Below are 13,050 nucleotides of genomic sequence, written 5' to 3'. Positions count from 1 at the left end.
TTTGTGAGATCTCATCCTCACCACTCAAAAAAAGTGCAAATTATAGCTGTTCATAATCTAAAGCTGATTTAAAATGCTAGAATGTAGAAATTGGCAGATAGGTGAGAGGAAGGGGACAGATTTATCAGGCTAAATATAAACGTGTTGATATAAAATTTCTCTTAATACTTTTTTTTTAAAGCCCATTCACTCTAGACCAGTGATCTGCACATAATTTGCCATGTAATGAGAAGATAGGACCCTTTGAAAAGACCCTGATCTTGGGGAATATTGAAAGCAAAAGGACAGGGGATGGCCAAGGAGGAGATAGATGGATAGATCGTGTGGTGGAAACAATGAAGGTGAACTTGGAAAGACTTGGTGAGAACGTGTGTAGCATGCTGTGGTCGATGGGGTCATGAAGAGTTGAGCGCTCAGTGACTCACCAGTGACAACAGCTATGACGACAAGTGATCTGCCAGGTGGGTTCTTTTCCCCTCAGGTCACACTCTGATCTGACTGCACGGAAACCATAGCCTGACCACAAGGATTATATCAGAGGGAGAATCTCACCCTTAATGGGTTCATTTCCAATATCATTGTAGTGATCCTTATCTCTTAACATTCATTCCCTTACTCCTACCCATCTTTCTCTGTCTGCAAATTCCCAGCCTCCCTCCTTCAGAACTGGCCTTGCCTTTCCTCTCCTTCCCCCAGACCGTAACAACTGCTACTAGGGCATGGATGCCCCTGGGAAAATCCACTTCCCCCCACCTTATTCTCCACCTGCCTCCACTTTATTCTCCACCTCCCTCCACTTTATTTCCCACCTCCCTCCACTTTATTCCCCACCTCCTTCTACTTTATTCCCCCTCATCTTCCCAGACTATCTGTTGGTTTTGGAAAGCACCACTTCAGAAAATCTCTGTGCTTCAGGAAAGTAATGATGAATTCACGGGTGAGTAACTGCTGTACTCCTATCTTTCTCATTCAGAGCAGGACAGAATTAACTAACACGCACAGATCTCACTCTATCTTTATCCCCAAACCAAACCTTGTTCAAGACTCCTCTCTTACTCTCAGGAGCACCACCATTTTCCAACATTGCGGCTTCGGTGTCATCTTCAGCCCCTCGTTCCCCTTACCGACAACTTAGTCAGTTTCCAAGTGTGACTGTTTCTAACTCTATAACATCCCTAGTATCTGTCCCATTCTTTATACTCATACATCTCAAGTCAGGCCCTCATCATCTCTTCCCTGGTCTGTGGCAATAGCCTTTTATCTGGTCCCCTTGCTTCAAGTTTCTCCTCAATCAATCCATCCTCCACTCAATTACCAAATTGATTTTCCTAAAACTCAGGTCTGACCATGTCACTCTCCTCAATAATTTCCAATGGTTCCCTATTTAATCTAGAATAATGTCATTTCATCTCCATCCCTTCTTTTAAAAATTTCACACTCCCTTATCAATAAACTCCAATCAGCTTCCCATTACCTGAAGGATTAAATATAAAATCCTAAGACTTTTAAAGTCCTTCACAACTTTGCCCTTTCCTATAAACACAGGTCTTCTTGCGGCTCCTTGAACATGACACTCATTCTTTGGACTCTGTGTTTCAACTGGCTGTTCCCTATACATTGAATGTTCTTCCTCCTTCCATTTCCTGGATTCCTTAGCTTCCTTCAAATCTCAGCACAAATTCTGCTTTCAGCAAGAGGCCATTTACACTGTATATATATCTTGCCTCTACTTAATATTTTTTTTTAATATGTTTTCTCTCCCATTAGAATGTGATCTTTGAAACAGGGACAGGTTTTTTTGGTTTCTTTTTTTTTTTTTTTTTGCTTTTCTTTGTCTATCAGTACTTCCCACAGTCCCTGGTAGATACCAAACTCTTCATTAATGCTTGTCCTTGATTGATTGATTTCTGTTTTTATGTAAGTTTTATAATATACACTATTTTTTTTTTTAAAGCAATCGGGGTTAAGTAACTTCTCAAGGTTACACGGCCAGTTATTTCTGGGTGTGGTGCTGACTATCTGAGCCCGGATTTGATCCAGGTCATCCCGACACTGGAGCCGGTGCTCTTACTCTCTGAGCCATCTGGCCGCCCCTAAGCAATTGGGGTTAAGTAACTTGCTCACGGTTACACAGCCAGGTGTTTCTGGGTGGGTGCTAAGTGTGTGAGCCTGGGATTCGATCTCCAGGTCTTCTCAACACTGGAGCAGGTGCTCTTACTCACTGAGCCACCTGGCCGCCCCTTATAGTATACACTATTAATACAGTAGTACTGTATTAATAAATAAATATGTACATATTGGGGTACATGTTCAATTTTCTTTTTACTAATGGGGTACAAGATAAAAAAACAGTTTAGAAATCACAACTTTAGGCAATTGCATATTGTGTTATCACGTGAAAAATATTCTGATCTGTGGGAGTAGGTGAAAAATATTTCCTGGCTGTATAACATGTCTATTCTTTCCTGACTGGTTAAACCAGTTAGTATCAAGTTTTGACTTTATTTTCATATTGAGTCTATTTTTTTTTCCTTTAAGAAAAAAAAAGATGCACCATTGCAACTCCTCAGGGTTGTGACATTGAATGCTGGCTTCTTACTTATTGCTCTCCAAATCTGGCAGAAGATCAGGGTGAAGCAGACAAAGGCCCAATTCCACTCATGGTCTTTTCCCACTGTCGATACGCCCATGAAGATGAAGATGAGGGTCTCACTGACGCTGCTCAGCATCTTCATGAAGTACTTGATGGTGGTGTAGGAGGTCTGTGACACATTTTCTTCCACATACTTTTTCATTGTCACTGCACAGGCTGTGATCCTATTGGAATGACAGAGTGTCAGTCAAAGCTACAGCTTCTTCAATGACAACTTCAGGAGAGCTATTCACTTATCCTAACATTTAACCCAAATGACTTTCCTTCTTCTTCGTTGCCATATAGTACTTTTTAAAAAATTTCTTTTTCTTACACTCACCTTCTCTTTAAGGTAAGGACTCTTAACCTAGAATCCAGCTTTATATAATGGAATATGTAAAGGTTTTAACCAGATATATAAAGAATATTACCATTTTATATAAAGGCAAAGTTTTTATATTGTCTTATCATATGTAAATATATATACATATATAGGGCAGCTAGGTGGTTCAGTGAATAGATCACTGGCCCTGGAGTCAGGAGAACCTGAGTTCAAATCTGACCTCAGATACTTGACACTTTACTAACTGTGTGACCTTGGGCAAATCACTTAACCCCAATAGCCTTGCCTTCCTCCTTCAAAATATACGCACACACATATACATGAATTATATATAATAATAGTTACATATATGCATATGTCTGTGTGTTTATATAAAACTATTTTGATCTAATTGGTTTCCATTGCAATATTATGTATTTTAATTTATTCATTTAATACTATTCTAGGGGCATCTAGGTGGTGCAGTGAATAGAGCACCAGCCCTGAAGTCAGGAGGATCTGAGTTAAAATCCAGCCTCAGACAATTAACATGTATTAGCTGTGTGACCTTGGGCAAGTCACTTAACCCCAATTGCCTTGCCTTCCTCTCCCCCCCAAAAAAGTCCCAAACAAACAAAAAACATTATTCCAAGAAGGGGTCCATAGTCCTCACAAAACTGGTGAAGTGGTCCATGACACATGCAAAAAGGATTAAGGATTTCCCCAAAGTTGAGATGGAAGCAACTTAATTGTTCAAAGCAGAGCAATTAATGAAATGCTAAATAGACAGTATTTGCTTCTGCCAGTTATGATATGCTAACTTGGGAAGAGTTGGCATGGTAAGACCTTTACATGATAAAATATCAATAAGTCTATATGTAAATGGAGGACAGGATAGTTTGCATCTTCCCCTTCCCCTTCCCCTTCAATACAGTAAATTTCCACATTCCCATTCTTTTCTCTCCATCTCAAAGAACACTTTCTATGGCACAAATTCAACATCAGTTGCCTGGGAGGCATAACTCAGTCAGGCATGCTACCAGTCTTGTTCTTACCACCTGTACAGCATTTCTTATGATTGTTTTTCTGTATATTGTTCAGTTAAAATGTGTGAGTTCCTGTGCACTGGTACAGAAAGACCCATAGAGAGAACTTAAGAGGTCAGATCAGATTGAAAAACAGAAACAAAACCACTTTTAGGAAGAAAAGTCTGAGACTGACATTGAAGAAGGCAAATTTAATATTTTTCACTTCAGAAAACACCCAAACATCTCCCTTTCTATAGTCACCTGTTCTCTTTCCACACTGAAATAGATGAAAGATAATTCTTGTCATGCCATGGGAGAGTGAGAATGTAGTGGTTGGTGGTAGTAGCTAAGAATGAGTTATTTCAATGCCTATATTCCCTTGTAAATATATGTGTGCATATATGTGTATATATCTATGCACACATACACACATATATGCATGTATATACACATATAATATAACTAATATTGTAGTTACATATATAATTTTGATTCAAAATAATTGAATTACTTTGGATGTTTCAACCCTCCTTTAATTAATTGAAAGGTATGGTTAATTTGATAATTTTCCATTACTGGAAGTTAGTAATGGGAAATTTACACTGAAATATTCTTCCTCCTTTCTCCTTTTAGCATTGCTGAAGATTCTAAACTGATATTACAAAACCACAACTCTTCCGTAGGCAAATAATGGAGGGAATGGAAATGCCAATGTTGGGGAAACATTTGTGCCATGCAAAGGGACTGAATTAAAATTTGTGAACATTCAAAACTATAAATCCTTAACACCTTTGAGGGTTATTTTCAAAAGTAATGCTTTTATTCCTGATGTATGCCCTGACAGATTGTAAGTTACTTATGGGCAGGGACTGTTTGATTTCTGTCTTTGGATCTCCAGAGCCTGGCACATATTAGGTTCTCAGTAAGTGCTTGTGGATTGGTTTATTGATTAAATAGGGTCCCCATAAAGCTGTTCCGATTTCCTTGTCATTACCATGAGGGATGATTCTTAATTTGTACTCACGCCAGGATGCCAGAGAGGTAGAGTGTTTCAGCAGCTAAATAAGACAAGTAGCTGAACATGAAGACGATCAGTGGTTCAATTGCAGAAATATTCTGTGTGAAACGTGTGATAAAGGCAGAAATGAAGCCGAAGATGATGCCAAAAAACACCCCCCCGACCCCTACTACGATAAACCGGGCAAATCCAGCCAAAATGTCAATGGGTTCTATGTCTTCAAATTTATGCATCTTCGTGAAGGCGATTAGTATATTGTATAACACCTGGACAAAGAAACAATGAATAATGATTAGAAATATTTTAGACTCTCAAATTTCTAATTTGTGTTTCAGCTATAATAACAATTAATAATAATAACAATGATAGCTAACATTTATATAGCACTTACTATGTTCCAGATGCTAAGCGCTTTACAATTATTGTCTCATTTGATCTTCATAACAACCCTGCTTAGGAGGTGCTATTATTATCCCCATTTTACAGATAAGAAAACTCAGGAAAACCAAGATTAAGTGACTTACTCAGAATCACACAGCTAGTTAGTGTCTGAGACTGGATCTGAATTCAGGTTTTCCTGTCTCCAGGCCTGGTTCACTATTCACTGCACCACCTTTGTTGTTGTTGAGTAGTTCAGTCTTGTCTGACTCGTTATGACCCTGTTTGGGATTTTCTTGGGTAAGGTATTGAAATGGTTTGTTATGTCCTTCTCCAGCTCATTTTACAGAAGAGGAAACAGAGGCAAACAGGGTTAAGTGACTTACCTAGGGTCATACAGCTAGTAACTGTCTGAGACCAGATTTTTAACTTGAAATGAAATTTCAATGTCATATGTAAATATAAATGATGCAAAGGTATTTTCTCCACTGTGCCACCTAGCTTCCCTCTAGTTCAGTACTAAGTTGTTTTTTTTTTTAATCTGTTATATAACCTACTTTGTATTTATGGAAATATCAAGGAATCAACAGAAAGAGCAGAATTAGAGGATCTAATTAATGCAGTTAATGGTATACTGTGTCAATAGTGTACCATACAGTTAATAAAACCATAGGCAAGTCATATGACCTCTCTGGTCCTCAGTTTCCTCTTCTGTAAAGTGAGGAGGTTGGACTCAATGAATGGTAAGCTTCTTTCCACTTCTAAGTCTAAGATCTATTATAGTGTCAGGATAGATTTTGAGTCAGGAAGGTTCGGGTTCAAGTCCCACATTTGACACTGAGCACCAATGTGACCCTGAACAAAAAATTGATATCTGGGTGTATCAGGTAAATTGTCCTGGGATTTGTCTATTTAGTAGAGGTTGGGATCTAAAGAGGTGAAGAGTGTTCACGTACCAGGAGTTTCCTACAATGAGGACAGTCATTGATCTTTCAATTATTCCCACTTGTATCAATCAACCTAGCTTTCCTAGGTAGAATTCCTTCAAGGATGCATCAGGGACATTCATGGAGGTTGTCCCCCATGCGTCACAACTCTTTGGAATCCTAGCTCCCTTAAAGGATCAGCTCAAGAGCCGCCTTCTATAGTAGATTATCCTGATTCATGCCAGTGGCAGCAGCCTCCTACCCAACCCCTGGGTAAATTATTTTGTATTTACTTTGCATATATTTTCTATTTATTTACCTTATTTGTATTCCCTAGTTTGTTTTATCAATACCAAACTCTGCTTTTGGCTTCACCCTCAGTACTCATGGAGGAATTACATTATCTCCTTTCCACATTAAGTGGTCTTTAACTGTAGTCCCCAATCTGTTTTTACTTTTGCCCTTGGTCCCAGAAATGACTGATGCCTATGTAAATTGATTCTCAAATGGGAGGAGGGGAAACTTCATCAATTTGCAAGCCTTTCAGCAAATCTGGATTCAGTTAGTAGTAAATTGAGTTGGTAGTAGTCTCTTTTATTTAAACAAACTGAGGCCACATTTCTAGCAAACCTTGGCTGAGTTTTGAGAGGGAAAACAGTGATTTATGGTTACAAAAGAAATCCAAGAGAAATTCAGTGGTTTTACCGTTCCGCCCCTGTATGACTCTCCTCCTGGAGCAGCATAGATGAGGCCTTTGGAAATCACTGGGTGTTGCATATTCAAAGTTCAATTCAGATCAAGGAAGCGAGGAGCAAGATGAGAAGCTAGCATCTCTATCCCACAGCAACCAGAAACACAACTTTGCATGAGCTTAACTGGGGTTTGTGGGGTGGGGGGATGGGGTGCCTGAAGCCAAACTCAAAGAAAACTCCAAGAATATGTTCTAACTCAAAGATTTGCATGCAGCTGTCACAAACTGAAATTGTCTTGCATCTGTTTGCCACACTGTTGGAAGCATTGGGTTGGAAAGGATGTTGAGAGGTCACCAAGCTCACACTCATGCTATCTGGTTCATGACTTCTGGAAGGAAGATGCCACAAACCAGTTTGAGAAACTGAGCTCCATGTATAATCAAGGAGGTTAACTTTACAGAGGCAGCATGGAGTGATGATAGTGGTGGTCAAGACTGGTCTTCAACTCTTGGCCCCATGCATAATATCTGTGCTACCATGACTAAGTCACCTTAACTTTTCAGTGTTCCCCAGGCAACCCTCTAAAAACAGAAGTCAGGAAGAAGTCCCAGGGCTTCCCCCATTGGTAAAATCACAAGTCTTCTCCCCCATACCTACTTCAGACCCCTAAAAAAACAAACAAAAGAAGAAACTTTAGAAGCATTCCAAATATCTGTAGAGCTATGGAGGGGCATGCTGGTAGATGTTTGACTGACTCTTGGAGGGGAAAAAGGCATACAACTCACTTTTAAGCTTAATCTGTGTTATTAATTTTTCTCCATTACTTTCTTACATTAAACAATCAACAAAACGATAAACCAAGCCCCAAATTGTATTGCTGTTGCTCAGTTTTGGGGTTGTGTCAACTCTTCATGACCCCTTTTGGGGTTTTCTTGGCAGAGACCCTGGAACAATTTGCCATTTTTCCTCCAGCCTGTGTTACAGATGAGGAAATAGGCAAATAGGGTGAAGTGATTGCCCATGGTCACACTGCGGCTAGATTTTAACTCTGTCTTTCTGACTCCAGGCCCAGCGCTCTATCTACTGCACCATCCAATTTGTAGCACTTGCCAATTTCTCAGGTGTTATGTTCACACTGAAGATTCATCCATCAGATCTCAAAGCCAATAAGAGTTGACTTGGCTTGAGTCCACCCATGTAACAAAGCTCCGATCAAGACTGATGTGTTTTGTAGCCTCCTGTACATGTTAAAGCCCTTCCCTGCTTTCTGATGTCAGAAAGATCCAGAGTTGAGGCATTTTGGATTGGTTTTTGAATAGCATGAGCTCACCAATGACATAGTTATTGTGGTCCAGGCCACAAGTGGTATGAGGGTGATACAACAGGCAGAATCTTTATTCCCTATTCCATATAGGACAAGCCTAGAGAGTATCATCAAGGACCCTCTTCATTAGTCTTACAAAACTATCAGATGGTATAATGAAATCAGAAAACTGTTCTGCAGTAATAGATATTATCACTTTCAACTGTAACTGGGACAGTTCTGAGAGAACATAGTTGCTAAGAATGGCTGATTAAAATGCTTGAATTTATATTTAAGAAACTGAGAAAGGATGGAGGAAACCTCACTCACATAAGGCTTTTCCACTTGATTAGAGAGACAGATTTTGATAGCTGGAAATGGAGAGATGCTAATTTTTTTTCCTTCCAGCTTTCTTCTACAGAAACTAGTAAGATGAGTAAATCAAAGGCTAAAGACTATAGCAAAAAAAGCATCAGAGACAGGATTTTGATAGACTGAAGAAACAGACAAGGGGAAAGATCCTTAAAGAAACCCAGGGCATTATTTTATTCAGTCAATAAACATTTATTAAGCATCTATAATTTTCCAGACACTATGCTAAGTTCTAGGGATACAAAAAGAAGAAGATAGTCCCTGCCCTCAAGAAGCTTACACTCTAATAAGGGAGACAACATGCAAAGAAAGACATACAAAGGAAGATATATATCAGATAGATGTTGTTGGGTTGTTTTCCAGTCATGTCTGACTTTTTTGTGACCCTATTTGGGGTTTTCCTGGCAAAAATACTAGAGTGGTCTGCCACTTCTGTAGCTCATTTTATAGATTAGAAACTGAAACAAACAGGGTTACATGATTTGCCCAGGGTCACACATCTAGTAAGTGTCAGAGACTAAGTTTGAACTCAGGAGGATGAATCTTCCTGACTCTAGAGCTACCCCTCTGTCCACCGTGCCACTTATCTGCCCCAGGATATAGAGGAAACATTTAATAGAGTGGAGGCACTGAAACCAAGATAGGTTAAGGACGGCTTCCTATAAAAAGTGGGCTTTTATTTAAGCTAGAAGAGGCCTTGGAGATTACATAGTCGGATCACCTCATTTTACAGAAGAGGAAACAGGCCAAGAAAGATGAAATTTTTTTTTAAACAAAAAGTTACAAAAAGTACCAAATCTGAAGTAAGAATCCAGGTCTCCTGATTTCCTTTGTCAGCTAAAAATAAGAAGTAACCAAGAACTTTGAAGTTTCATGCTAGAAAACTGTATTTCAACTGTCTAATGATATTTATGATCAAATTAGGAAATGAATATAAAGAGGCATGAAACTGCAGAAAGTTTCACAAAGTTTGCTTAGAGGGAGATAAAGATAATAACAATAACATAGTACTTAAATGTTTGCAGAATGCTTGCTTTATAGAAACACTACGAGAAAGATCAGCAAGATACAAACTTAAATTTTCAGAAGTTTATTTGTTTTTAAAAGTGATTTAGTCCAACCATTCTGGAAAACAATTTGGAATCATTCTAAAAAAGTGTGTATGGACTTAAATGCCTCTACTTTTGACTCAGAGATCCCCATAGTTAAGAGATTTCAACTGTGAGAAAGTCAAAAGATTAAAAGAAGGGTCTATATGACAAAATGCTTATGTCAGTACTTTTTATATTAACAAAGAGCAGGGAATAAGGTACATGCTCATGAACTGGAGAATGACTAAGTAGGTTGCAGTAAAATGTGATGGAATATTACTGTGCTAGAAAAAACAATGAATATAAGAGACACAGAGAAGCTTGAAAAACCTTCTATGAACTGATGCAAAATAAACAGAAACACAAAAACAACATATACAACAACAGTGTAAATAGAAAAAACAAAAACAATGATAATAAATCAAAACTGAAGATTGTAATTAGAATGCATAGAATATAATTAGGCGGTGTAATTGGGATGATCAAGTTTGGCCTTCAAGATCAGATATGAGAATTTCTCTCTCTCTTTCTTAGAGGACTAAGTAAAGAATATTGCATATATGGTTGGTTAGTCTTATAGAAGCATTTTTTTCTTTTGTATTCTTTATCATAGGTATTGGGTCTCTAGGTGACAACAGAAGGGATATATATATATATGTATACATATATATATATAAATGAAGATGATATTAAAACAAAAAAATTAATGAGATATTTTAAATTTGTTCTAAAATGGGTTCTTAAATAGAATCCATAAACTTTTATTTTTAATATGTTGATTATTGTTTTTGAAGGTGATTGATTTCCTTGGCATTTTTTATGCTTTTAAAAACATTATTATGAAAAGAGATGCATAGCCATTCCTGGACTACCAAAAGGGTACATGACACAAAAATGAGTGAGAACTCTTATTCTAGAGAAAGATCATCTTTTGTATTAGTTAAAATTTACTTAATTTTAGATATCTTTAAAAAAGAAATATAGTTTGATAGAGTTTGAAAATTGTGTTCCATATTAAAGGTCCTAGTGGTGAGGTACGGTTGAAGTAGCAATGGAATAAGAATCAGAGAACTTGGGTTCAAATCCCATCTCTTACCCATGAGATTTTGAGTAAGTCACTTGGCCTCATCTGTAAAATGAGGGAAGTTGAATTAGACTGTCCGTAAGGTCCCTTTGACCTGTAAATCTGTTTTCTTGTGAAAGCCTCCGTGAGATTGGAAGCTGTCTTAAATTCAGGAAAAGAAAGATTTCAAGCTGAGATGAAGAGCAGCTGACTTTGTGTCACCCCCTGGGGGTAGCATGCCTATATTGTGAGGGAAGTAAGAAAAACAAAAATAACTACAATAGCCACTTATCTTCCTAAGTGCTGAAATGAGGGGGAAAAGGTTGTAAAGGGGTGCATTATGATAAATGCTAAGTGGTACAGGGCAACTAGGTGGTGCAGAGAATAGAGTGCTGGGCCTAGAGTCAAGAAATTGTTGTTAATCATTCATTCTGGAAGAGGATCAATAAAAACATAAGGTTGATGGCTTGACTTGTGAATAAATTGGATTTAAGTTAGGACTGCACAAAGTCATCAGTCTTGTGAGTCATTGAAGTTCTGTGGCAAGACAGAGGTCAAGACAAATGGTGATGGTTAAGGATGTACCTGGCCTTTCTAAATAAAGTTCTTTCCCAAGTCTCAGTTTGAAGACTTGAGTTCACATCTGGCCTCAGACACTTACTAACTGTGTGACCCTGTGCAAGTCACTTAATCCTGTTTGTCTTTGTTTCTTCATCTGTAAATTGAACTGGAGAAGGAAATGCTAAACCACTCCAATATTTTCGCCAAGAAACCCTGAATGGGGTCACAAAGAGTGGGACATGACTGAAATGACTGAACAGCAGTGACCAAGTCCTGGGTTCAGAAAGGCTGCTTAGCAAGTTTTTCTGGCTAAAGAGCTAAACAGTGTAGGACTAGGGAGACTAGAATTCAAACTCTCTCATTAATTTAGGAGAGACTCTGGAAGGAGCCCTACGTTTAGAGTCCAAGGTTGGAACCCTGGCTCTGTTTATTCTACTTACCTTGTCTTGGGCACCTCCCTTTACCTCTCTAAGTTTCAAGTTGTTTTCCACTAAAGAGTGGTAGATTATAAGCTCTAAGGTATCTCCTGACTCTCAATTCAATGATGTTATGATTCTAGCATTGCTAACCTGGGAATATTATATCACCTCTCAGTCCTCAGTTTCTTCATCTGTAAAGATAAGGGGGTATTAAGTGGTCTATGGTTCCTTCCAGCTCTAAAATCCTATATGATTCTGTATTAATATTATTAATAACTTATATTAATTAATATATTAATAAAGGAATGTGAATTTCTTCAAGGTAAGCACTATTTTAAAATGAAACTGTATATAAAGCATTTTGCAAGCCTTAAAATGCTATATGAATGTTAGCTGTTGGTGATAGTTTTGTGTTGGTGTTTTTATTTTTCTATCTGGAACTTTGCAATTCTTGTCAAGTAGTATTGCTTAACAAATGCTTATTGGTTAACTTTAAAAATAGCTAGTTTACTCTACTGTGTTGTAGTATTTTTTTGCTGGAGCCAGTTAGAAGAAACTCAGAGAGCTTATTCTTAAGTTTTCAGTGTTTTCATATACACCTCAGAAATTGGCAAATACTATAAATATGGACTTGATTTATTGTTTTGTTGACTAGACTTAAGTAAGGGATGGAAAAAAATGTTAATAATATAGCTTAAGCTTAAAAGTATGTCCTATTTACTACTTTTTTCCCTGAAAAGTTGATTGTTAACTGTTTACCAGCATAACCACTGGACACAAAGTACCATATCCTTACATCAGAATCAGTGGCATACCATCTCACATACCATGGGGCAGCAATGTAATGAAGCAGGGATGCATTATTCAGGCTTTTTCAGTTTATTTATATATTAATGCTTGGAAAAACTACATGGAGTCTACCAACTGTATAGAGGACCACATAGTCCAAGAGAAAGAAGACTGATTCTAAAATCAGAAAATCTGTGTTCAGATCCATTCTCTTTGTTTAAAAACCCCAAAGGATTTCCTTGATGCTAAATTCACCCTGCCTCTTGGCCCAACCTTCATTCAGGCATTCTTTTCCACCTTGGAACTCTGCCTACTAATGAATTAGACTGAGAGCTCCTATGTAGTTTTAATAGGTGATCCCCAAACCTTCTAGATGAAAATAACTAGGAACTATTCACAATGTGGGCTGCCCTGAAATCAAGTTGACCTCTTTGCTGCTCTGGGCAAGATGACCCT

The 13,050-nt window shown here is 38.0% G+C and overlaps 1 protein-coding gene across 1 annotated transcript in view; it reads right to left on the bottom strand.

The window, feature by feature from the left end:
* SLC9A4 (solute carrier family 9 member A4) overlaps positions 1-13,050 on the bottom strand; it is a 94,279-nt gene that overhangs the window by 46,854 nt on the left and 34,375 nt on the right. Inside the window, exons 3-4 of the mRNA XM_069094916.1 lie at positions 5,007-5,266; positions 2,600-2,817 (exon numbers count right to left, since the gene is read on the bottom strand). Of these exons, the coding sequence (XP_068951017.1) occupies positions 2,600-2,817; positions 5,007-5,266 (478 nt within the window). The remainder of the gene's footprint in view (positions 1-2,599; positions 2,818-5,006; positions 5,267-13,050) is intronic.

The sequence above is a fragment of the Petaurus breviceps genome, unplaced genomic scaffold (genome assembly GCF_028583685.1).
Source record: "Petaurus breviceps papuanus isolate PSGF00001 unplaced genomic scaffold, PetGlider_PUasm1.0 223, whole genome shotgun sequence".
Lineage (NCBI taxonomy): Eukaryota > Metazoa > Chordata > Mammalia > Diprotodontia > Petauridae > Petaurus > Petaurus breviceps.
The sequence above is the reverse complement of the archived record's forward strand: the minus strand, read 5'-3'. Positions and strand labels throughout refer to the sequence as shown.